Source organism: Choloepus didactylus, chromosome 3, assembly GCF_015220235.1.
Source record: "Choloepus didactylus isolate mChoDid1 chromosome 3, mChoDid1.pri, whole genome shotgun sequence".
In the NCBI taxonomy this organism is placed as follows: Eukaryota; Metazoa; Chordata; class Mammalia; order Pilosa; family Megalonychidae; genus Choloepus; species Choloepus didactylus.
Genome location: NC_051309.1, coordinates 95,013,749 through 95,041,422, shown reverse-complemented (window position 1 = coordinate 95,041,422; position 27,674 = coordinate 95,013,749). Strand labels below are relative to the sequence as shown.

Here is a 27,674-nt window from a genome sequence, read left to right as displayed (position 1 = left end):
GAGGAGATCCCATTTGTCTTTTTGTTCTTTGGTTGCTCACACTTTGAGTGTAAGGTCTGGCAAACCACCTCCTATCACAAGATCTTTAAGATATTGCCCTACATTTTCTTCTAAGATTATTGTGGTCATAGCACTAATGTTTAGGTCTATTCCGGTTTGCTAATGCTGCCATTTTGCAAAACACCAGAAATGGATAGGCTTTTATAAAAGGAATTTATTTGGTTACAAAGTTTACAGTCTGAAGGACATGAAAATGTCCAAACAATGGCATCAACAGTAGGGTACCTTCACTGAAGAACACTGATGGTGTCGTGTCTGGAAAACCTCTGTTAGCTGGGAAGGCACATGGCTGGCGTCTGCTTGCTCCTAGGTCACATTTCAAAATGGTGTTCTCAAAAATGTCAGTGTCAGCTTTCAGTGGCCATCTTCAAAATGTCTCTGTAAGTTGCAGCTACAAGCTCCTTCTGTCTGAGCTTTTAGAGGGCTCCAATTAACTAGTCAAGGCCCATGCTGAATGGGCAAGGCCACACCTCCATGGAAACTATCTAATCAGAGTTATTACCTACAGTTGGGAGGGTCACATCTCTATGGAAACAACCTAATCCAAAGTTTCCAACCTAATCAACACTAATGTATCTGCCCCCACAAGATTGCATCAAAGAACATGGCTTTTTTTGGGGGGACATAATATAGCCAAACTGACGTAAGGTTTTTGATCCATTTTTAGTTAATTTTTATATAAGGTGTGAGGTAGTCCTCTTTCATTCTTTTGGAAATGGATATCCAGTTCTCCAAACACCATTTATTGAAGAGGCTGCTCTGTTGCAGTTGCTTTGGCTTGACTGCCTTATCAAAGATCAATTGTCTGTAGATGCAAGGGTCTACTTCTGAACACTCAGTTCAGTTCCACCGGTCAATATATCTATCCTTCTGCCAGTACCATGCTGTTTTGAGCACTGTAGCTTTTTTTTTTAAATTGTATATTTAATGTGATGAGAGCCATGTTTGATATGTAATAATGGCTTTATAAGTAATTATTGATATGCTAGCTTTCTTTAGAAGCATGAAGGCTGTTAATTTAGCACAGTGATTGCATGTAGTAGGCAGTCCACAAATGCTTATTACATGGTCAGTTTGATGGTATATTATACTATTTAAATTTATTTTATTTTATTTATTTATTTATTTATTTATCATTGTGATTGTTCACATACAATTATCCAAAGATCCAAAGTGTACAATCACTTGCCCCAGTACCATCATACAGCTGTGTTGCCATCATCACAATTAATTTTCTTTTCAATTTTTAGAACATTTTCATTACTTCAGAAAAGAAATAAAGATAAAAAAAGGAAACTCAAATCTTCCCATATCCCTAACCATGCCCCCTCTATTGTTGACTCATAGTATTGATTTTGTACATATGTTACTGTTGATGAATGAACATTAAAATACTACTAACCATAGTATATAGTTTGCAATAGGCATATTTTTTCCCTATGTGTCCCTCTATTATTAACTTCTAGTTATGATGTCATACATTTGTTCTGGTTCATGAAAGAGATTTCTAATATTTGTACAGTTAATCGCGGACATTGCCCACCACAGAGTTCACTGCTCTATACATTCCCCGTTGTGCCAGTTTGAATGTATTGTGTCCCCAAATGCCATTGTCTTTGATGTAGTCTTGTGGAGCAGACATTTTGGTGCTGATTAGATTTGCTTGGAATGTGCCCCACCCAGCTGTGGATGATGACTCTGATGAGATATTCCCATGGAGGCATGGCCCCACCCATTCAGGGTGGGCCTTGATCAGTGGATCCATATAAATGAGCTTAGTTAAAGAGAAGGAACTGAGTGCAGCTGTGAGTGACATTTTGAAGAGGAGCAAGCTTGCTGCAGAGGAACGTCCTGGGAGAAAGCCATTTTGAAACCAAAACTTTGGAGCAGACACCAGCCACGTGCCTTCCCAGCTAACAGAGGTTTTCTGGATGCCATTGGCCATCCTCCAGTGAAGGTACCCAATTGCTGATGTGTTACCTTGGACATTTTATGGCCTTAAGACTGTAACTGTGTAACCCAATAAACCGCCTTTTATAAAAGCCAATCCATCGCTGGTGTTTTGCATTCTGCAGCATTAGCAAACTAGAACACCCATCTTTTAACCTCCAACTTTCCTTCTGGTGACACATGTGACTCTGAGTTTCCCCTTACCACCCCATTCATACACCTTTCAGCACTGTTAGTTATTCTCACAATGTGCTACTGTCACCTCTGTTCATTTACAAACATTTAAGTTCAACCTAGTTGAACAGACTGTTCACAGTAAGCAACTCCTCCCCATTCTTTAGCCTTGTTCTATATCCTGGTAACTTATATGCTTCAAACTCAGGTAGTGTAAGACTTCCCACTTCGTTCCTCTTTCTCAACATATTTTTGGCTATTTGGAGCACCTTGCCCTTCCAAATACATTTGGTTATATTTAGTCTTCCAATCCTGGAACACAGTATGTTCTTCCATTTTTTTTTAGGTCCTGTTTGATTTCTTTTAGCAGTTTCTTACAGTTTTCTCTGTATAGGTCTTTTGTGGCCTTTAAGTTTATTCCTAAATACTTGATTCTCTTGATTGCTATTGTAAATGGAATTTTTTTCTTGATTTCTTCCACTTGTTACACATTACTTGTGTCTAAGAACACTACAGATTTTTGCATGTTGATCTTGTAGCCTGCCACTTTGCTGTATTCATTGATTAGTTCTAATAGCTTTGCTGTAGATTTTCTGGATTTTCTACATATAGAATCATGTCATCTGCAAAGAGTGAAAGTTTTACTACTTCTTTTTCAATTTGGATGCCTTTTATTTCTTTTTCTTGCCTAATTGCTCTAGCTAGAACTTCCAGCACAATGTTGAATAACAATGGTGACAGTGGGCATCCCTATCTTGTTCCTGATCTTAGAAGGAAAGCTTTTAGTATTTCCCAGATGAGTACTATGTTAGCTGTGGGTTTTCATATATTCCCTTTATTATACTGAGAAAATTCCCTTCTATTCCTGTCCTTTGAATTGTTTTCATCAAGAAAGGATGTTGAATTTTGTCAAATGATTTTTCTGTATCAATCAAGATGATCATGTGGTTCTTCTGCTTTGGTTTATTGATATGGTATATTACATTAATTGATTTTCTTGTATTGACCCAGCCTTGCATACCTGGAATAAACCCCACCTAGTTGTGGTGTATAATTCTTTTTTTTTTTTTTTTATTGAATTCAGTTTTATTGAAATACATTCACATACCATACAATCATCCATGATATACAATCCACTGTCCACAGTATGATAACATAGTTACACGTTCATCTCCACAGTCTATCTCTGAACATTTTCCTTACATCAGAAAGAACCAGAACAAGAATAAAAAATAAAAGTGAAAAAAAACGCCCAAATCATCCCCCCATCCCACCCCATTTGTCCTTTAGTTTTTATCCCCATTCCTCCACTCATCCATACACTAGATAAAGGGGGTGTGATCCACAAGGTCTTCACAATCACACTGTCACCCCTCGTAATCTACATTATTATATAATTGTCTTCAGGAGTCCAGACTGCTGGGTTGGAGTTTGGTAGTTTCAGGTATTTACTTCTAGCTATTCCAATACATTAAAGCCTAAGAGATGTTATCTATATAGTGCATAAGAATGTCCACCAGAGTGACCTCTCGACTCCATTTGGAATCTCTCTGCCACTGAAACTATTTTGTCTCATTTTGCATCCCCCTTTTGGTCAAGAAGATACTCTCAGTCCCACGATGCCGGGTCCACATTCATCCCTGGGAGTCATACTCTGCATTGCCAGGGAGATTTACACCCCTGGAAGTTGGGTCCCACGTAGCGGGGAGGGCAGTGAGTTCGCCTGTCGAGATGGCTCAGTTAGAGAGAGAGAGGGCCACATCTGAGCAACAAAGAGGTACTCAGGGGGAGACTCTTAGGCACCATTACATACAACTTCAGACTCTCCTTTGTGGTAATGAGCTTCATAAGGGCAAGTCCCATGCTCAAGGGCTCAGCATATCAAACCGCCAGTCCCAATGTTTGTGACAACATACGCTAGGGGATCAGCATCTCAGAGTTTAGAGATAGGCCTTACAATTCAGGGATAGAGTTAACTGCTGTAAGAGCTTACAATCTAGGGACTATTACAATTATCGTGTCCACGTTAGGCTATGTTCTAGGATTCAATTCTGAGTTTACACATTGTAGTTAGTCCATATTGGTGAGGCATCATCCCTCTCACCATGTTTTCTCCAACACTTTTACTCCTATATGTATATTTTCCTACAATTTTATAGAGTTATATTCACATACCATACATTTATCCACAGTGTACAATCAGTTGTTCTTTTAATGTGCTGCTGGATTCGATTTGTGAGTATTTTGTTGAGGATGTTTGCATCTATTTTCTTTAAATAGTTTGGTCTATAATTTCCTTTTTTTGTAGTATCTTTGTCTGATTTTGGTATTAGATTGATGTTGGCGTCATAGAATGAGTTAAGTAGTATTCCCTCTGTGTCTTTTTATTGAGGAGTTTAATCCATTAGCATTTAGTGTTATTACTGTATGGGCAGTACTTTCTTCTACCATTTTGTCTTTTGGATTTTATGTGTCATGTCTTATTTTTTTCTCTCTCTCCTTTTACCCTTCATGATAATCTTCATTTCTACTTCATTCTCTTCTCCATACCTCTCTCTCTTGTCTTTTCCTATCATTCTGTAGCACTCCTTTTAGTATTTCTTTTAGTGCTGGTCTCTTATTCACAAATGCATTTGGTGTCTGTCTGAAAATATTTTAATCTCTCCCTCATTTTTTTAAAATTAAATTCAGTTTTATTGAAATATACTCACATACCATATAGTCATCCATGGTGTACAATCAACTGTTCACAGTACCATCACATAGTTACGCATTCATCACCCCAGTCTATTTTTTGTACATTTTCCTTATACCAGAAAGAATCAGAATAAGTATAAAAATAAAAGTAAAAAAGAACACCCAAATCATCCCCCCATCCCACCCTATTTTTCATTTAGTTTTTGTCGCCATTTTTCTACTCATCCATCCATACACTGGATAAAGGGCATGCAATCCACAAGGTTTTCACAGTCACACTGTCACCCCTTGTAAGCTACGTTCCTATACAATTGTCTTCAGGAGTCATGGCTACTGGGTTGGAGTTTGGTAGTTTCAGGTATTTACTTCTAGCTATCCCAATACATTAAAACCTAAAAGGTGTTATCTATATAGTGCATAAGAGTGACCTCTTGACTCCATTTGAAATCTCTGAGCCACTGAAATTTTATTTCGTTTCATTTTGCAACCCCCTTTTGGTTAAGAAGATGTTCTCAATCCCATGATGCTGGGTCCTCATTCATCCCCAGGAGTCATATCCTGCGTTGCCAGGGAGACTTTCACCCCTCGGAGTCAGGTCCCACATAGAGGGGAGGACAGTGAGTTCACCTGCTGAGTTGGCTTAGCTATAGAGAGTGAGCCACATCTGAGCAACAAAGAGGCACTCACAGGCAGACTCTTAGGCACAGTTATAAGCAAGTTGGTTGGCAGTTCTCTTTCAGTATCTTAAATATATCATACCACTGTCTTCTCACCTCCATGGTTTCTGCAGAGAAATCTATACATGTTCTTATCACACTTCCCTTGTATGTGATGGATTTCTTCTTTTGCTGCATTCAGAATTCTCTGACATTAGACAATCTGATCATTAAGTGTCTTGGGGTAGGTCTATTGGGATCTATTCTGTTTGGAGTATGCTGTACTTCTTGAATCTGTAATTTTTTTGTCTTTCATAAAAGTTGGGAAATTTTCATTGAATATTTCTTCTATTGTTCTTTCTGTCCCTTTTCCCATCTCTTCTCCTTTTGGGACACCCATAACACATATATTCATGTGCTTCATGTTGTCACTCAGCTTCCTAAGACCCTGATTGTGTTTTTCCATTCTTTTCACCATCTGTTCTGTTTGTGTATGAATTCAAATGTCTTGTCTTCCAATTCACTGATCCTTTCTTCTGCCTGTTCAAATCTACTGTTGTATTCCTCCATTGTGTTTTTCTTCTCCTCCATTATGCCCTTCATTCCCATAAGTCTACTGTTTGTTTTCTCAAGTTTACAAATTCTTTATGGTCCTTGTATCATTCATCTCTTTTGCCATATCTTCCCTTAGTTCATTGAATTGATTTTTGAATTGATTTAGGAGATTTGTTTGACCATATTTTATTAGTTCTTCCTTCAGTTCATTGATTGATTTAGCATTAGTTGCCTCAACTCCTGTATCTCAGTTGAACTATTATTTTGTTCCTTTGCCTGGTCCATATTTTTGGGTTTCCTAGTATGGCTCATTATCTTAAGCTGTCTAGGCATCTGACTTTCTTGATTAATTTATTTATTCTGGGGCTCATTTTACCTAGGGTTTTCTTCTTGGTTGGCTTTGTTCTCTAATCTTTGGTAGTCAGTTCAACTTATTCTAGACCTCTAACTTATGTTCTATTTAGTTGATCAGAGTTTTTCATCTCTTGTTTTTCTGTTTCTTGCCCTGCCTCCATGTAGTCTTTTTGTGACAGAGTCTCCTCAGATACAGTCAACCCCAGTCAGGTTTTCCCAGTTGAGAGAGGCCCAGGCATCAGGAGGAGGATATGGAGTTTCCCTGAGAATGAGACTCTCCTGCACAGCCTTTAGAATCTGTCGTTTTCCTATCCTGTACAAAAGCTTGCCAGCCACAGCTTCCCCACTAGTTTAAGGAGGTGTGGAGCTTTTAGTTCTCCTGGTAACCCTAATCCTGTTGAGGGGGTGGGGGCTGACTGAAATTTGTTTCTGAATTCCAGCACCTGTGGTTTGGGTTACCAGAAAGAAGGCTGCCAATAGAGCTGGACCACACCCCCCTTTTCTTCAGGGAGTTATGCCCTTTCAGGAATTGTCTCCCCCACTAGACTCATTGCTTTGTCTTTCAGGGCTATCTTAGCTCTGCTCTTGCCTGGGTCTAGTGGTCAACTGTAAGTCTTTGAGGCTTTCTTTAATGGGCTACTTAGAATACTTATTTTTTTTAAAAAAGAGAAAAAGTTAGAAAAAGAAAAAAGAAAAAGAAAGGACCGGTATAGACTATTTAAAGAAAAGCTCTTTAGTCTTATTATCTCTTCCTACTGGATAGTTAGTCTAAGACAACTTTAATTCTGTCATTGCCAGCTAGGCTGACACAGGAGTTCTGATGGGCTATTGAAATGCAAAAAGTTATAACTTAGCAATTGAAAAGGAAACAAGAAACCAGAAAAACGAGCTTTTCAGAGAAGGGCCCTGCCTTCAGAGTTTGCATATGTGCCTGATTCTGTTGGTGCCCAGCCCTTCTCCATATTATGTTCACCCCAAACTCCTAAAGTTTTTTTTTTCTTTTATTCTGTTTTTTTGCTATCCCTGTCTCCTCTCTGCCAGGCTGAATGCTCCCAGATTCTCTAGTGTCTGGTCTTAGTTTATCTATGGTCGGAGTTTTTGTTCAGCAGTCTGGGTTTGTTAATCAGTTCTGCAACTGGGGCTGGGTTGAGCTTCCCTCTTGGTTCCCAGCACTGATAGCCCTCTTCTCCCTTGGAAAACCAGCCACAAAACAGTCTGCCACACCTGGTGGGGAGGGGCACAGGCCCCCTGGCTGTGGGAACTTGCAGGTTTCACTGATCTCAGCTGCTCCACATGTCTCAGACTGTTTTATGATGCTGATTGATCACAGATTTCCCTGAGATGTCTGTTTCACACAGTTCCTGGCTATATACCAGCTACCTCAGAGGAGCAACTAAAACCCACACCTCACCACTCCACCATCTTTCCCCACCCTCCCATAAGATTTTTAAAAATGATGATAAGCCCAAACAATAACAATGACAAATGGATATCTAAAGAGCCTGCATTGTATCCTAAGTACTGAACTAACAAAATTGCATTACTATTCAAATTTTACATATGAGGAAATTCCACAGGGTGATATGGACTTTCCTGGGCTCCAGTCATCCATTGATGGACATTTGGGCTGTTTCCATCTCTTGGCTATCATGAATAATGCCACAGTAAACATTGGTTTATGAATGTCCATTCATTTCTTAACTTTCAGTTCCTCTGAGTGTATACCTACTAATGGAATAGCTGGGTCATATGGCAAATCTATGCTTAGCTTCCTGAGGAACCACCAAACTGTCTTCCAGAGTGGTTGCACCATTCTACATTCCCACTAGTGAGTAAATGTGCCTCTTTCTCCACATCCTCTCCAGCACTTGTAATTTTCTGTTTTTTGGATAATGGCTATTGTCAGAAAGGTAAAAAGGCAGCCTACACAATGGGAAACAAAATTTTGAAACCACATATCAGATAAAGGTTTAATTTTCTGAATATATAAAGCAATCCTACAATTCAACAACAACAAAAACAAACAACCCCATTAAAAATGGGCAAAAGACATGGACAGACACTTTTCTGAAGAGGAAATAAAAATGGCTCAGAAATATATGAAAAAAATGCTCAACTTCACTGGCTATTAGGGAAATGCAAATCAAAACCACACCTCACATCTCATACCTCCTAGTTGTTTTAACTCATGTGTCATTCGGTATCTTTACTCTAACTTTCCTTATTCCTGTTTTCTCTTTCCAATTCTAGCCATTCTTCCTCTCTTCCTCCAAAACACTTTGTTCTATTGCTTTTAAGGTATATTTATGGAATCAGTAAATGACTAGAATCTCAGAGTTCTCATTCTATACATTTCACTTTGCTGTAAATTGGCTTCCAAATTATATCCAGTTAAATTAGGAATTTTTTTTGTTTGTTTGCGCATATATTTAGTTCATACTAGTGAGATCATACAATATTTGTCTTTTCTGTCTGGCTTATTTCACTCAACATAATGTCCTCAAGGTTCATCCATGTTGTTGCATGCATCAACACTTCATGCCTCCTTACAGCTGAATAATATTCCATCGTATATATATACCACATTTTGTTTATCCATTCATCCGTTGATGGACACTTGGGTTGTTTCCATTTTTGGGCAGTTGTGAATAATGCTGCTGTAAACATTGGTGTACAAGTGTCTGTTCATGTCCCTGCTTTCAGTTCTTCTGGGTATATACCAAGTCGTGGAATTGCTGGATCATAGGGCAACTCAATATTTAGTTTTCTGAGGAACCATCAGAATGTCTTCCATAGTGACTGTACCATTTTTCATTTCCACCAGCAGAGAATAAGTATTCCTATTTGTAAACATCCTCTCCAACACTTGTAGTCTTCTATTTGTTTAATAGTGGCCATTCTAGTATGTGTGAAATGGTATCTTGCTGTGGTTTTCATTTGCATTTCCCTGTCAGCTAGTGATGTTGAGCATATTTTCATGTGCTTTTTTTAGCTATTTATATTTCCTTTTTGGAAGAATGTCTCTCAAAGTCTTTTACCCATTTTTTAATTGGGTTGTTTGTCTTTTTACTGTTGAGCGGTAGGATTTCTTTACATATTCTGGATATTAAACCATTATCGGATATGTGGTTTCCAAATATTTTCTCCTGTTGAGTAGGCTGCCTTTTCACCTTCCTGACAAAGTCCTTTGAAGCACAAAAGTCTTCAATTTTGAGGTAGTCCCATTTATCTTTGTTTTGCTTCATTGCTTGTGCTTTGGGTGTCAAGTCTAAGAAATCATAGCCTACCATAAAATATTTTTTTTTGCTAGTATTTTTTATTGTAGAATATAACATATTTACATAGAAGTGATAACTTTCCAAGTGCATCTAAGAAGTAGTTAGAGAGCAAATGTCAAAAGAATATTATGGGTTACAGTTCCCCAGTTTAGGTTATTTCCTTATTGTGAAATATAACATATATGCAAAAAGGTAATATCTTTCAAAGTATGATTTAACAAGTAGTTATACAGGAAATTTCCAAAAATGTTATGAATTACAGTGCCATAGTTTCAGTTATTTCCTTATTGTGAAATATAACATATATACAAAAAGGTAATAACTTTCAAATTACAATTTAACAAGTAGCTATAGAACAAATTTCAGAGCATGCTTTGGGTTACAGTTCCACCATTTCAATTCTTTTCTTCTAGCTATTCTAATACCCTAGCAACTAAGAAGAAAATTATATAGAAATTCAGTGTTCATAATCCTTTGTTTAATTCCATCTTGTCTGTTGCTACTCATCCTCTAGTTTAATGACTTTCCTGATCTCGGGGTTGTCTAGGCAGTGACCACCCTAAGTTGTTCATATTGAAAAGGGGTATTGGCTTTATGGGAAAAGGGGACACATCTGGTTGATGTTCTTGAAGAGGCTTTTGCCTCTGGGTTTTGGGACTTAGCTGGCATAGGAGTTCTCTGGAGGATTTAAGTTTCTGAAGAATAAACAGTGAGTGAAACTTTTATAGTGCCTCACATAGGGATCTGGATATTTTTTAGGGTTTTTGGAACTACTGTTGACTTGGGCTTATCATACTGTCTACCACAAGATCTTGAAGATGCTTCCCTATATTTTCTTCTAGGAGATTTATGGTCCTGGCTTATATTTAGATCTTTCATCCATTCTGAGTTAATTTTTGTATAAGGCATGAGATAGGAGTCCTCTTTCATTCTTTTGAATATGGACAGCCAATTCTCCCAGTACCATTTGTTGAAGAGACTGTTCTGTCCCAGTTGTCAAAAATAAATTCAGCATAAATGTGCAGGTCTATTTCTGAGCTGTTAATTCAGTCCATTGATAAATATTTCTATCTTTATGCTAGTACAGTTTTGACCACTGTATCTTTGTAATATGCTTGAATGTAAGGAAGTGTGAGTACTCCCACTTTGCTCTTCTCTTTCTAAGATGTTTTTGGCTATTCAGGGCCACTTACCTCTTCTGATAAATTTGATGATTGTCTTTTCCATTTCTTCAGTGTAGGCAGTTGGAATTTTGATCGGGATTGTATTGATACTGTAAATCAATTTGGGTAGAATTGATCTCTTAACAATATTTAGTCTTCCAATCCATGAACACAGAATGTCCTTCCATTTACTTAGGTCTTCTTTGATTTCTTCTAACAATGTTTTGTAGTTTCCTGAATACAGGTCCTTTACATCCTTGGTTAAATTCATTCCTAGATATTTGAGATTCTTTCAATTGCTATTGTAAATGGAAAATTTTCCTTGATTTCCTCCTCAGATTGCTCAGTGCTAGTGTATAGAAACACTACTGATTTTTGCTTATTGATCTTGTATCTTCCACTTTACTGAACTCATTTATTAGCTCTAGTAGCTTCGTTGTAGTGTTTTTGGGACTTTCTAAATATAGGATCATGTCATCTGCAAATACTGAAAATTTTACTTCTTTTCCAATTTGGATGCCTTTAATTTTTCCTGTCTAATTGCTCTAGTTAGAACTTCTAGCACAATGTTGAATAACAGTGGTGACAGTGAGCATCCTTGTCTTTTTCTCAATCTTAGAAAGCTTTCAGTCTTTTACCGTTGAGTATGATGTTAGCTGTGGGTTTTTCATATATGCCCTTTATCATGTTGAGGAAGGTTCCTTCTATTCATGTCTTTCTAACTGTTTTTATCAAGAAAGGATGCTGGGATTTCCAAGCAGCCACCTTGGCAGGCAGGAGAAGCCTTCACTCACTTGGGACACACAGAAGAGGTGCCCGTGACTCTGGCTGAACTCGGGACGTGTCCACATGAATTTCACTGGTGGGATCCCCTGCAACATGATTCAAGTCCAGCACCAACGCTTATCTACTTGTGAGTGAAAACCCAGAGGAAGACAGTTGTCAGCTGAGCTGTTGACAATGCAGCTATTGGACTTAGTGAACTTGAAAGATGTAGTTATAGACTTCACCCAGGAAGAGTGGGCTCTGCTCAATGCATTCCAGAAAAGGCTATTCAGAGATGTGATGGTGGAGAATATCAGTCGTCCACTTTCAGTGGGAAATCAGATCTGCAAATCTGATGTAGCCTCCAAGTTGGATCAAGTAGAGAAACTGTGGAAAGAAGGAATTGGATTTTTCCAAAGCCAGAATTCAGGCAGCGAAGGTGGTCTTAAAAAAACAAGAAATGCTCTCCATGCAACATATCTGCAGGAAAGACGCATTTACAATCATATCATTGAAGCCAAATTCTAATACTCAAGAGAATGGAATTATGTGTAATGAATTGCCAGAAGATTTTACTCAATCTGTGTTAAATCACCAGGGAAAGAAAACCTACTTTAGCAATCTATTTGGAAAACTCCTCAATGACCAGTTATCTTTTAATCAATAAAAGCATTTTCACACTAGAAGTAAATCATATGAATTTCTTCTAATTGGTAAATCCTTTGTTGAAAGCTCTGTCCTTACACATTACAATGGAACTTACATTGGAGAGAAACCCTATGAATATCATCTCTGTGGGAAAGCCTCACTCATAATTCTGGCATCAGAGAACATGAAAGACCTCACACAGGAGAGCAACCTTGTGATTGTCACCTATATGGGAAAGCCTTCATTCATTTCTCTACCTTGAGACAAATAAGAGAACTTACATTGGAAAGAAACTGTATGAATGCCAGCTATGTGGGAAAACCTTCACTTGATGTTCCACCCTTTTGAGATCATGAGCAAACTCACACTAGAGAGAAACCTTGTGAATGCCATCTATGTGGGAAAGCCTTCAGTCATTTCTCTAACTTGAGACAGCATGAGAGAACTCACACTGGAAAGAAACCTTATGAATGTCACCTGTGTGGGAAAGCCTTTACTTGTCTCTCTTCCCTGAAACAACATGAGAGAACTCATACTGGAGAGAAACCATATGAATGCCATCTATATGGGAAAGTCTTCACCTACTGTTCTTATGTTAGAGAACATGAGAGGACTCACACTGGTGAGAAACCATATGTATGTCTTCAATGTGGGAAAGCCTTCACTCAATATGGTCACCTGAGACAACATGAGAGAACTCACACACTGGAGAGAATGCCACCTATGTGGGAAAGTCTTTATTCGTGTTCCTCCCTTAGAAAACATGAGAGAACTCACTGGAGAGAAACCTTATGAATGTCATCTATGTGAGAAGGTCTTCACCGATTATTCTAGACTTAGAGTATACAACACTCACACATAAGAGAAACCCTATGAATGCCTTCTGTGTGGGAAAACTGTTACAATATGTTCATCTGAGACAATATGAGAGAACTGACACTGGAGAGAAACCTTATGAATGTCATCAATGTCAGAAAGCCTTCACCCATTCTTCTGGTTTTAGAAAACATGACAAAATGTCCAGGGGAAAGATACCATAAAAATATCATCTACATGGGAAACTTAGTTTATTTTTATAAATTTAGACAACATGAGAGAACTCAAATTGAGTGAAACTCTATGAATGGTATATGTGAAAGGCTTCAGTCAATGTTCACTTATTAGATTATGTGAGAGAACTCATACCATAAATGATTTGAATATTGAAGGGATTTCAGTCCTTGAGTTATCCTTTAAACATACCAGACAACTCACACACTGAGGAAATACTATTTGTAATCAATCTGATAGAGCTTTTAAATCATTCTTTCTACATCAATATAAACCAGTTCATACTGGAGAGAATCAATATCAATGTCACCTTTGTGGCAAAGAATTTAGTAAGATCTGATGATATACAATGTGACAGAACTCATGTTATACATTTAATGAAAGTTGGAGGGTCTTTCTCCACTGCTCCAATTGGTAGACAAATCTTTACCAGATGAAGGAGCTTCTTGAGGAATTTCCAGATACTTCATGTTGGAGATGTTATTCATGAAAAACCACACAAAATCCTTTATTTGTATGCCCACATTTGTAGGGCAATTGAGAATTCACACTTTATAAAACTCTTGTCAGTGTCATGAATGCAGGCATGAAAGTGATCACTCATTCCTTTAGCATTAATTTTCATATGCAGAGGAAAGAAAAATTCTAAAATCCATTTACAAACATCTGCAACTTGATTTCACATCAGGAAATTAGTAGTGGAAAATGAAATACTCTGTGTTGCCCATTAGCACAAAATTCAGCAGAGACTCAAGGTTTTCAACAAGACTTACTGTTGATGTTATGTAGGATAACAGTACAAAGTATGAAGTAAAATGGGTATACTGAGTTTTGAATTTGTAAAAAGTATTGTGAAGTGAGATTAGCTCATTAGATTGGTTCTTGCATATATATAAGCAGCAGATATTGTTGCTGAAAATCTAATGTTTGCCATATTCTAATTTTCTTTGTATGCAGTTCCAATCACAAAGATTTGAATCAATCAGAAAGTAACTTGGAATGATAACTCAAAAATCTAGAACACATTATTATTCTTTACTATTGTCTTAGTATTATAATATATATGTTCATAGCAAGGATGAATGCAAACATTGATAAATAAAAACACTTTTGAACTAGAGTGTGCTGGTTTGAGTATCTTATGCACCCCATAAAAAGCCATGTTTGTAATGCAATCTTGGGGCAGACTTGTGGGTGGGAACTTTTGATTAGGATTTTTCCATTGAGTTGTGACCCTTCCCATTCAAGGTGTGTCTTGATTAGTTTACTGGATTCCTTAAGAGACCTGAAAGGCAGGCAAAGATGCCAGACACTTGGAGATGCAGACAGAAAGCCTTTTGGAGATGCTAAGCTAAGAGATGAAGCCTAGAGTTTGCCCTGAAGAAGGTAAAAAGACCCCCAGACACTTAGAAATGCCCTGAGAGAATAAGCATGGATGCACAGGAGCTGAGAGAGAGAAGTTAAGAGAGACATTTTGGAGAAATCCACTTTGAAACCAGAACCCCAGAGCAATGGACCAGAAACCAAATGCCTCTCCAGCTGACAGAGGTGTTCTATTTCCCAGGCCTTTCTTCAGTGAAGGTATCTTTTTGTTTATGCCTTAGTTTTGACACTTTTATGGCCTTAGAATGCTAAACTTGTAACCTAATAAATCCCCCTTATAAAAGCTAAAAAAAAAAAAAAAGATGCTGGATTTTGTCAAATGCCTTTTCTGTATCAATTGAAATGACCATGTAGTTTCCCTCCTCTCAATTTGTTAATGTGGTGTATTACATGAATTGATTTTCTAATGTTGAATCACCCTTGCATACCTGGAATAAAACCCACTTGATCGTGGTATATAATTCTTTTTTTTTTTTTTTTGTTCTTTTGGATTTGATTTGCAAGTATTTTTTTTTAAGGGTTTTACATTTATATTCATTAGCGAGGTTGTACTATAATTTTCTTTTCTTGTATCTTTATCTGGCTAGGTATTAGGGTGATGTTGGCTTCATAGAATGAGTTAAGTAGTGTTCCTCCCCCTTCAGTTTTTGGAAGAGTTTGAGTAGGATTGGCATTACTTCTTCTTGGAATGATTGGTGGAATTCACCTGTGAAGCCATCTGGTCCTGGATTTTTCTTTGTTGGGAGGTTTGTTTGTTTGTTTGTTTTAAATACAGATTTATTGAGATATATTCACATACCCTATAATCATCTACAGTGTACAATCAGTTATTCACAGTACCATCATATACTTGTGCATTCATCACCAGAATCAATTTTTGAACATTTTCCTTACTCCCCCAAAAATAAAAATAAAATTAAAAAAGAACACCTAAAATATTCCATCCCTCCATCCCTTGGTATCTATATTCCATTTAATTTTTGTCCTCATTTTTTACTCATCTGTCCATACACTGGATAAAGGGAATGTGAGCCACAAGGTTTTCACAATCACAGTCACACCGTGTAAGCTACATGGTTATACAGCTGTTTTCAAGAATCAAGACCACTGGGTTGCAATTCAACAGCTTCAGGTATTTCCCTCTAGCCATTCCAACACACTAAAAACTAAAAAGGGATATCTATATAGTGCATAAGAATGCCCTCCAACACACTAAAAACTAAAAAGGGATATCTATATAGTGCATAAGAATGCCCTCTCAAGTCTATTTGAAATCTCTCAGCCACTGAAAATTTATTTTGTTTCATTTGTCTTCCCTCTCTTGGTCAAGAAGATTTTTCTCCATCCCATGATGCCAGGTCCAAGCTCATACCTAGGAGTCATGTCCCACGTTGTCAGGGAGACTTATATCCCTGGGAATCATGTCCCATGTAGGGGGGAGGGCAGTGAGTTTACCTGCCAAGTGGGCTTAGAGAGAGAGGCCTCCTTTGAGCAACAAATTGGTTCCCTGGGGGAGACTCTTAGGAAACAATTTTAAGTAGTCTTTGCCTCTCCCTTGCAGTAACAAGCTTCATAAGGGCAAGCCCCCAGATTGAGGGCTCGGCGTATTAAATTGGTAGCCCTCAATGTTTGTAAGAATATCAGTAGTAACCCAGGAGGGGAAGTTGTTGGGAAGTTTTTGATTACTATTTCAATCTCTTATTATTGGTTTGTTGAGGTCTTCAATTTTTGAGAGTCAATATAGGTTGTTCATATGTTTCTAGGAAATTGTTCATTTCATCTAGGTTGCCCAATTTGCTAACACACTGTTGTTCATAGTATCCTCTTAAGATCTTTTTTATGTCTGTGGGTTTGATAGTATTGCCCCCCCCCATTTCTGATTTTATTTATTTGCATCTTCTCTCTTTTTTTCTTTGTCAGTCTAGGTAAGGGTTTGTCAGTTGTATTGATCTTCTCAAAGAGCCAACTTTTTGTTTTGCTGATTCCCTCTATTGTTTTTTGTTCTCAATGTCATTAATTTATGCTCTAATCTTTGTTCTTTCTTTCCTTCTGCTTGCTTTGGGATTAGTTTGCTGTTCTTTTTCTAGTTCCTTGGGAATTGTTTTTAATTTGTGTAGTATTTGAGTTATTTTTCCATAACATTTCCTTTAGCAATTTTGTCTTCTAACCCTCCCTTCCTCTCTTTTCCTTTCTTCTGCCAATATATTTATTTACAGACTCTCACTCTTCTAGGTTTCAGGGATATAGTTGTGGGTGAGAGTGACAAAAGTAATTTCTGCTACTGTAGGTTTGAGGATTAGGTAGAAGAAATTAGAAGAATGAGTTAATTCGACAACTGCATAATAAGTAGGGAAAATCTGTTGAGAGAACCTTTGAAGCTGTAGGTGAAAATGAATGTTTTGGATTTCGATAGCTATTGTTAATTTCCGGTGGTGTCCCTTATTTAAAGGCAATGAAGAATGGGAGTATTCTACTGACTGCTGCTTCATATGAATCTTTCTGACCATGTTTTATATAAAGTGTATTTCAAAACTGTATTTGTTTACGAGAATAACTCTGTGATGACATCATTTAGCACTTACTTTCATTTTTTGAGTGATTGAGTGTCCTTTGGTTTGGCTGCGTTCATTTCGTTTTGTCTTTCCAGTAAGGTATTTTCTTCCAATCTGTTTTTTGTTTGTTTTTTGTTTTTGTTTTGTTTTGTTTTTTTCACCTTTAATCAGTCATTGCCCTAAGTTGCTTCTTTGGATTTCTGGGGAAAATCTGAAGACACAGTTCCTGGCTTCTGAGAATTGATTTATCTAATTGATTCAAATAGTACATTTGCATTTCATTAAATTTTTAAACACAGCTGAAATATAGAGAGAATACTATGATTACTTGTACTGTTCACATAGATCTCCCATTTGTTAACCTCTTTTATTCCATAATTGCTTCATCTTCTTTCTGAAGTATTTTTTTAAAAGTTGTAAATATATTTCACCCATGAATACTTATTATGCATTGGTAGAAAAAATAAGGACATTTGCTCACAATACCATCTTTGTTGAGCCTATATTCATTCACATTTTCCACATAGTCTCCAAAATGTCTTCTATAGCTCTGTTGTTGTTAGGATCAAATCACGGACCATGTGTAGCATTTGATTGCTATATCTTTGAAGACTCTTAGTATAAGAATTGTTTCCTGCCTCTTGACTCCCCAAATGCATACACACAAAGACATTGCCTAATTTGAAATGACTGGGCCAGTTGCCTTACAGAATATCCCACCTTCTGGATTTGGCTGAAAGAATGAGTCAGGAATTCTGTTGGGGTACAGACACGATCAATTTGAGAAGCCTTGTGTGATGTAAGACGTGCTAATGTGGTGTGATAGAAAGTGGATTTTCCTAGCTGCCAAGCCCATACTTGTGTAAGTCTTCCTTGGGACTTTGTGTATGTGTTGGGGGGATGATGATGATGGTGGCGGTGGTGTTGGTGGTAAGAATGAAAATAAATAATAGATACTTTTACCTTTTCTTCTTCTGCCTATGTCACCCTTTTTAGATTGTGATTTCATTGCATCTTTATATCATATCTTTCAGTGTTTCAACTTATTATCTTAATACTAAATATTTGACTTGAAAAGAAACATGCTCTTTTTTTAAAACATTCTTTATTGTGAAATATAGCATATATAAAGAAAAGTGATAAATTTCAAGATATAGTTTAACAGGTAGTAATAGAGTAAATGTCAAAGTATAGTATGAGTTGCAGTTCCACAATTTCATGTATTTCCTTTTAGCTGTTCTAGTACTCTAGAAACTAAAAAGAGATATCTATATAATGATTCAGTAGTCATAATCATTTGTTAAATCCTAACTTCTGTTAAAACTCTTCCTTCTCATTTGATCGCTTTCTCAATCTTCAGGGATATTTGAGCAATGACCATTTAGCGTCTTCATGTTGAAAAGTGGTGTCAACATTATGGGGTAGGGGAATAGAACTGGTTGATGTTCTGGGAGAGATTGGTACCTCTAAGTTTCAGGGTACCAATCTCTGTCATAGGAACAATCTGGAGATTTTAAGTTTCTGGGAAATAAACTTAATAAGTAAAACTTTTATAAAGCCTTAGATAGACCCTTGGGTTTTCTTTAGGGTTTTCAGGAATACTGTTGGTTGAGGCTTTACATACCACGGGAAATTGTAATATCTGACTGAAGCTTGCACAAGAGTAACCTCCGCAATGACTTCTCGACTCTATTTGAAATCTCTTAGCTACCAAAATCTTATTTTGTTCATTTCTTTTCCCCCTTTTGGTCAAGAAGGCATTCTCAATCCCTTGATGCCAGAGCCAAACTCATCTCTGGGAGTCATGTCCCAGGAGACTTACATCCCTGAAAGTCAAAAAACATGCTCTTTTGACTTTTTAACAATGAAAGAACAGTTAAAAGCACAGGTTTAAGGCCTTATATGGGGCTTAGCCACTTACTAGCTCCCTGCTGTTCCTTAGTTTACTTACCTGATAAGCGAGAAACCTACCTGGTGAATTTATTTGCTGTTCAGAATAAACAAGAATAATGAGATAAAGTGTGTCATACAGAGCTGGCATGTAATAGGAACTCACCAAATGATAGTAGCTGTGGTTGTTGTTAATAATGATATTTGTGTTTCAGGTTGGAACACAGTTCATCCGCGGTGTGTCTGGAGGAGAAAGGAAAAGGACAAGTATCGGAATGGAGCTTATTACTGATCCCTCTATCTTGTTCTTGGATGAGCCCACAACTGGTTTAGATTCAAGTACAGCAGATACAGTCCTTTTGCTCCTGAAGAGGTAGATGTTCTGGGAACATTATCCTTTTTTATTCATGAATATCTGAGCATCTGTTACGTAGCAGGCATTTTTCTTGGTGCAGGGGATTCAGCAGTTAGCACAACAAAAGTCTTCCTTCACTGTTGGAGGGAAATGGTCAATGAACCAGTAAGTGTTACCAAGAAAAATGAAGCAGGGTAAGAGTATAGAGAAGGATGGCTGTGGTGTGGAAGGGTGTACATTTTATATAACAGCTGATCAGGGAAGTACTCAATGCTGCGACATTTGAGCTGTACCGAGTGAGACCTGGATATCTAGGAGAAAGGAGTTCTAGTTGGAGGGAATGGTCAATGGCCCCAATACAGAGGAGGCCTCTTGTATTTGGAACATCAAGGAGACCAAAGATCTGGAACCCTTTGACCTAGGAGGAGTGGGGAATGGTTAGAATTGGACATGAGATGGAATTGGGTGTGAGGCAGATTGTGTAGATCTGGGAGGCCACTGTAAGAACTATAGCTTTCACTGTCTGTGGCTGACATGGAAAGCCCTTAGAGAGTTTTGAAATAAGAAGAGTGGCACCTGTGTAGAGAAAAGACTTAATTTGGGCAAGGGTGAGCGCAGGGAAGCCAGTAAGGGGGCTGTTCAGTTGAGATATGATGATAGCTTTGACTAGGATGGTAGTGAAGTGGTAAGAAATGGTTGGATTCTGGATATGTTTTGAAGATGGAACCAACACGATTAGCTAATAAATTACCCTGGGATGTGATTATTGAGAGGATGGCTCCTAAGATTTGGAGCCTGAAAACTGGGAGAGCGGAGTAAAAGGAATGGAATTTCCTTTTATCAAGAAAGAAGACTGCGAGAAGAACGTGTTTAGAGGAGAAATATCAAAAGTTCAGTTTGGAGAATCTTTTTTTAAAAATTAATTTTAAAAGTAATTTTAAAAATAGTTTCAAACCTGCAGAAAAATTACAAGAATAGTATAAAGAAATCCTATTCCCCTCACCAGGATTCCCCAGTTGTTTCCATTTCACCACATTTCCTTCTCACCCCTCTCTCCCTCCCCAACTAGTCTTTTTCTGACATTATGCTCCATTACTCCAAAAATCAAGGGCGCTCCTTTGTTAGTATTGCATAAACCTCCCAATCAGGAAGTCAGCACTGATCCTATCAACAGTAGACTCCATTCAGACGTCACCAGCTATCCCAGCAATGTCTCTTTTTCCATTCTACTCAGGATCCTCTCCAGGAACACATGTCTTTTATAGTCTCTTCTAATCTGAAACTGTTCTTCAGTCTTTCCCTGTCTCCCATGTCCTTGAGAGTCTTGGAAAGTACATTTTGCAGGGCGACCCTCAACCTGGGTCCATGTGATACGTCTTCGTGACCAGACTCAGGCCATGCATTCTTGGCCCGGACACCGCAGTAGTCACGCTCTGCTCTGCTCAGTGCCTCACGACAAAGGTGCATGATTTTGACCTCTCCCATGACTGGTGTTGTTAACCTTGATCGCTTGGTTGTGGTGGTATCTGCTGGTTGTTGCCACAGTCAAATCACTATTTTTCCCTTTGTAATTGATTAGTATTCTGTGGGGAGATAACCAGCATTATGACAGTATTCCATTCCTCACTGCATGCGCTGACCACTCCTGCCTGTATCAGCTACTAGTCTGATGGCTGCCAGTGGGTGATATTCTATTTCCATCATCTTTCTACATATTTCTGTTGGCTTTCCACTGTAAGGAAAAGGTTTTCCTTCTCAATTTATTTATTCATATTTGCTCATGTTCCTGTTCAATTTCATGGATTATAATTGTTATTTTTATGATTAAATGAACCCTGATTTGGCTAGTTACAGAGCCCCTTCAGTCAGGCGTATGTGTGTTTTTTGACATGTCCCTATAGTTTTTCAAGCATTTCTTTACTTCATGGTCAACAAGACATTCCAGGCTCATCTTCTACTTTTCCTGTACCAGGTATTTCTCCAAGGAGCCCTGTTTCCTTCTGGCACAGTGAATATTTGGAAAACCAAGATCTGGTTGCTCAGTACTCTCTGCTTAGTGCATCATTGCTTCTAGATCTGCTCAGAGTCAGGAAGTAAACATGTACATGTGTTTGTGTATTTTTTAATATAGAAGACACACCTACATCTGTAACTATTGTTGTATCTGTCAGTGTATATATATCTAAAAAAACACATGAGTTCATTATATTTCCAGTTGCTAAGAAGTCTGTTCTTTTTAGTCTCTACCCCTTCCATGTTTGTAAATGCCTTTTTAGACAATAAGAAACTTGGCTCCCATTCTCTCAATATTTTTACTTACTTGCTCAGTCAATTAACTTATTTGCTTAATGAAACCAGTCTCCCAACCACTTTGGCTACTTCTCTGTCTACCACTTCTGCGATTCCCTCCTCCATCGCACTCTTTAAGCTGCCAGCACATCGCTTTGACATAGCATTCTGCATTAGTTAGGGTTCTGTTGGGAAACAGAATCAACAAGAGATATTAATAAATATAAGATTTTATAAAAGTGTCTCACACAACTGTGGGGATGCACGAGTCCAAATTCCATAGGGCAGGAAGCAAACTGGCAAATCCAATGAAAGTGTTCAATGAAATCCTCAGGCAGGGAACTGGCAACTTCGATGAATGTATTTGATGAACTCCTCAGGAACAAACCGGCAACTTTTATGAACTCCTCAGAAAATGCTTTGCTGGTTAGCTGAAGAAGTGAAGATCCTCTGTCTTGCTTAAAACTCTTCAACTGATTGGATTAAATGCAGCTAATTGCATTCTCTCATTCTGGAAGACATGCCCTTCGTTGATGTAATCAGTCACAGCTGCAGCTAATTGACTGATGATTTAATAAGCCAACCTTCTGGTTTACTGACCAGCCACAGATGTCCTTGCAGTAATGCTTAGGCCAGTGCTTGCTTGGCCAGATACCTGGACTCCATCACCTGGCTAAACTGACACATGAACCTAACCATCGCACATTCCCTTCCTATCACTGCCCTACTTTTCTCTGATCTCCATGCCCTCTATAAGCAAGTCTCTAATGCCAGGACAAGAAGAAAAGGGAAACTGGGAAGAAAGGGTGATTTTAGACAACCTAAGTTTGAGATGTCAATTATACATATAGGTTAAGGTCTGAGTAATGGGTCTGGAGTTCAGATTCAGTTAGAGAGTACATCCATGGCTTTTATATTTTTTTCTAACTCTGTTAGTGTTCCTTACAGAATGAGGAATCAACATGGAATACTGTAGATATTTTCTTTATGCTTCTACCTAGTTACCACCCAAGGATCCTTCTTCATACTTGGAAAGCTCTAACACAGCCCTTCTCAAGCCCTACTGTGATACTAATGAGCTGGGGTCTTGTTCAAATGCAGATTCTGTTTCCATAGTTCCAAAATCGAGCCTAAGATTCTGTTTCTAACAGGAGAGACTGATGCTGTTGGTACTCAGACCAAACTTTGAATAGTAAGACTCTAACACAAATCCATGTCCCAGCTTCAAATCACTTACCTGCTCCTTATTTTGCCTACTGATTAAAGTTCCAGCTTCTGAGTGAGAGGGTTCATCATTGGACTGTTTTTTGCTGCAGTCTCATTAGTTAGCTTCTATGCATCCCCACAATTCCAACACACACAGGCAACACACACACACACACACACACACACACACCTTGCTCTGCAACAACTCTGAACTATTTGTAACTTCCCGAATAGACAAACTTTTTCACTATGAATAGACAAACTTTGTTTGCTGTGGTCCTTCTACCTGGAGTACCCTTTCTCTTTCTTCACTGAGCTTTCTCCTGTTGGTCCCCTTGATATGTTTAGGCTGGGTTATAGCCTCCTATTTTGCTTGAAAAGCAACCCTTAGCTACTTCTGTTAAATTCCATATTGTATTCAAATTATCTACTGGCCTGATCCTCTTCCAGCCAGGGCAACCCTGTATAAACTGCTAGCATACAGTAGGTGGTTAAAAAGTGCTTAGAAATTTAAGTGATTCTTCTCATAATATATTTTAAAACAGCTTTTGAATACTAATTTTGGCCTTTGTTTCTTCCACCCATAAGCAGTAATTCCTGAGAAAGGGTAGTTTAGCTCTTCTTTGGCCATTGAACTAGATCCTGCATAAAACCCCAATTCTGCTAACCTACTAACTGTGACCCATCTGGAAGCCTCATCTGTAAAATGAAGGTGACAATCATACTGGTACCAATTCATAATAATCTTATGAAAATTTATAAGATTTTATAAGAAATTTACAAAATTTACAAGAATAATTACAGGAGTAACAGATAGTGTTTAGCCAGAAACATAGTGAGTGCTCAATAATGTTAACTGTATTATTAGGGCAGTAGAAAGAAGACCACTTCCTAAAGAGCCAGAAGACTAATGAGCAGTGAAAATGGGGCATAAGACCATTGTTTTGATATTTAGTCCATAATAGTAGATCTCAAACTTGAATGTGCTTAGAAATTACCAGGTGTCTTGTTAACAAGTATGCATTCGCCAGACCAACTGCCGAGGATTCTAGTTCAGTGAGTGTGGGATGAATGCCCAGGAATCTGCATTTTAAGCTTCAATCTAGTTGATTCTTGACTGTCCATGCACTACATTTGAAGAAACCCTAGTCTTTGAATTTTACGTTCCTTACCTATAAGGTAGATAATATGACATGAACAATCAATAATAGAAAATCTAGATGATTCAGGAACAAATGATCTAAAGGCAGAACTAAAGTATTTTCCAGGACATGCAGATGCTCCAGATGTTTAATGGCTCATTATTTTCTCACTTTTAATTTTAGGATGTCTAAACAGGGACGAACAATCATCTTTTCCATTCATCAGCCTCGTTATTCCATCTTCAAGTTGTTTGATAGCCTCACCTTACTGGCCTCAGGAAGACTAATGTTCCATGGGCCTGCTTCAGAGGCCTTGGGGTACTTTGCATCAGCGGGTATGGTTGACTTTTTCATGCAGTAATAGCATCCTGAAAGTGAACAAAGGGGGTGGACAGGAGTGCTGTTTAATCTTTGGGTGGAAGTACCATAGTTTCCAGTACTCCAAAACATCTCTGGTCAGTTTGTGCTAGAATTGTCTTCGTTTTGCAGCACTTGCTTCTTGCTTAGGTCTCTTTCTTGTCCTAATTGAGTAGGTTTGCATGTGTGTATAGGTATGCTTCCCAGTTTGGTGCCCTTTTCCTAAAAGTTCACTATTTAATGTGTTGGCCTCACATGCACTTATTCTGTCAGTTGAACATTTTTGGAAAAGTCTGTGAATACCCTCAAATCATTGTCTTCTTGACTGTATAACAGATCAGGCTTTATCATTTTTCTCCCTTGTACATAATGTCGGTCTGCCTTGATGAGGGTTCATGGACATGTAAATTAATTTTTTAGGTGCATTAGATTGCAGATTTAGGTCTGAGTGGGTGTGAGTCACTGGCATGGCTAATCATAAATCTGACTTTGATGGGCCAACTTTTCTGATAATTCTGGATGCTTGATTCTTTCCCTTTCAAATGGAAGTGTGTAATTTTCCATGGGTCATTATGCAGTCTGCTTCATTTTAGAAATATCTGGTTATGAGATATTAAAAGATCATTTCTCTCACTCTAAATTTGTTTTTATTTAGCTTCTATCCTTTTAAAATAATCTTGCCTCCCTTGGTCCAGGGAGAGTCAGACTATAGGCCAAGTTGCATTCAGATGATCTTGCCACACAAGAAATTGAAGTAAGGGTTCAAGGGCTCTGGGTTGGCCAGGTTCTCTTGGAAATGCTGCTCTGGTGATTTGTTTTATATGTTGGAATTGTAGCAGCATAGCAGATGATAATTTGGATTTCCAAATTTGGTAGGTGGAGAAGCAGTCTTTGCTGTTCAGACTGTCCCTAGGTAGACTGAGAGAGTTGAGTACCATGGGCCTTCCCTGAGCGTAACCCTGCTGTGCCTTAAGCTGCATTTTCCTTTTTGCCTTACTTTGAGAAGCATTAGTCCCAGCTATTTTTTTTCCACCTTTTTTTTTCTTGGACCTATATTTAGATTTTTGATGAAGTACTGATGGTCATCACGGCATATCGATAGCTGTTTCATGTCTCATGAATTATGAAGGGTAAGGACCAAGCACTAATGTATGACTTTCTAGGAGTCCAAGGTCAATTTGGAGTCTGTTTTTGTTTTTTGTTTTTCCCCCAGGAGACAGAGAATTGTTGAAATATTGTGAGGTTGAATATATAAGAAAATAGGGTAAATTAGGGGAGAAGAAAGAAGATAAGGGATCACTTGACAAATTCTTTCTCCTCTAGCTGGTCATTTTCTTCCTCTGAAAGTGAGTCCTCTTTATTTTCCAAGACCATCAAGTCTGTGTACCTGGCTTGCCTTCTTTTGTAGGTTACCATTGTGAGCCGTATAATAACCCTGCAGACTTCTTCCTGGATGTCATTAATGGAGACTCTTCTGCTGTGGTATTCAACAGAACAGAAGAAGACAGTGAAGGTATGCAACTCTCTTAGATTTACAGATTTTTAAGTTTAGATTCACAGATTTTTTTGCCTAATTGAATTTGGCCACAGTTTGGCAATGAGGTGGCTCATTCAAACAAGGCTTTGTGAATTTATGTCAATGCAGTGGTCTGATAGCAGTCAACATGTATTGGTTTTGTGGTCCATAAGTGTTGTTGGCATTTATGATTTAATTTATAAATGGGCCTACTATCAATTGTAGGGAGGAATTTCCATTAAAAAATAAACATGCTTATTGTTTATATAGTGTTTTGAAATAAGGAACTTGGCAATTAATGCATTCTCACATAGTAAAGGACAAGGACCAGCTTTTTGTATTAAGAATTATAACTCCCCATGCTAAGAAGTCTATTTTTTTAAAATTATGTTTTATTGAGATATATTCACATACCATACCATCATCCATGGTGTACAGTCAACTGCTCACAGTACCATCATACAGTTGTGCCTTCATCACCCCAATCCATTTTTGAACATTTTCTTTACACCATAAAGAATAAAAATAAGAATAAAAAACAAAAGTAAAACAGGACACCCAAATCATCGCCCCCATCCCACCCCAATCTTCATTTAGTCCTTGTCCCCATTTTTCTACTCATCCATCCATACACTGGACCACAAGGTTTTCACCATCACACTGTCACCCCTTGTAAGCTACATAGTTATAGAATCATCTTCAAGAGTCAAGGCCACTGGATTGGAGTTTGATAGTTTCAGGTATTTACTTCTAGCTATTCCAATTCATTAAAACCTAGAAAGGGATACCCACATAGTGCATAAGAATGCCTGCCAGAGTGACCTCTCAACTCCATTTGAAATCTCTAAGCCATTGAAACGATTTCGTTTCATTCTGCTTCCCCTTTTTGGTCAAGAAGATGTTAGTTCCACAATGCCAGATTGAGGTTCATCCCCAGGAGTCATATTCTGCATTGCCAGGGAGATTTACACCCCTGGTAGTCAGGTCCCACATAGGGGAGAGAGCAGTGAGTTCACCTGCCGAGTTGGCTTAGCTAAAGAGAGAGGGCCACATTTGAGCAACAAAGAGGCACTCAGGGGAAGACTCTTAGGCAGCCTTATAAGCAAGTTTAGCCTCTCCTTTGCAGTAACAAGCTTCCTGAGGGCAGGCCCCAAGACAGGGGGCTCGGCATACCAAACTGTCAGCCCTCAGTGTTTATGCGAATATCAGCAACAGCCTAAGTGAGGAAGTCCAACACTTCCACATTTTCTCCCAGCTCCTCAGGGGGGCCCTGCATATATATTTTTATTCCCTGCCGAAATTGCTCTGGGATGTGTCACTCTTTCACACTAACCTGTGCAAACCTACCAGATCTCACTTCCTATTCAATGTTCCATGTAATCGTGGTGTTTGAACAAGCTGATTGTACAAGTTAAATTGTTTAGTGTACTACAGAAAATATAGATCCTACTCCAGATAACCATCTCTTCCCTTGGTCTCCCATGGAAGTTGAAGTTTCTGTAACCTCATTATAGTGTATATGCTTGGAAGATCTGAGAGAGGGGCATAAGAAGTCTGTTTTTTAAAAGAATTAAGGCAAGGTCCAAATATTGTCATTAGGAAGAGGTCAGTGGGTTCTCTATATCTATAAGTTT

At 38.2% G+C, this 27,674-nt stretch overlaps 1 protein-coding gene across 3 annotated transcripts in view; it reads left to right on the top strand.

Moving 5' to 3' along the window:
• Positions 1–27,674, top strand: part of LOC119529634 (broad substrate specificity ATP-binding cassette transporter ABCG2) — a 91,953-nt gene that overhangs the window by 32,917 nt on the left and 31,362 nt on the right. For all 3 annotated transcript variants that reach the window (XM_037830230.1, XM_037830231.1, XM_037830232.1), the window contains exons 6-8: positions 19,391–19,548; positions 24,351–24,502; positions 25,933–26,037. In XM_037830230.1, coding sequence (XP_037686158.1) covers positions 19,391–19,548; positions 24,351–24,502; positions 25,933–26,037 — 415 coding nt within the window. The remainder of the gene's footprint in view (positions 1–19,390; positions 19,549–24,350; positions 24,503–25,932; positions 26,038–27,674) is intronic.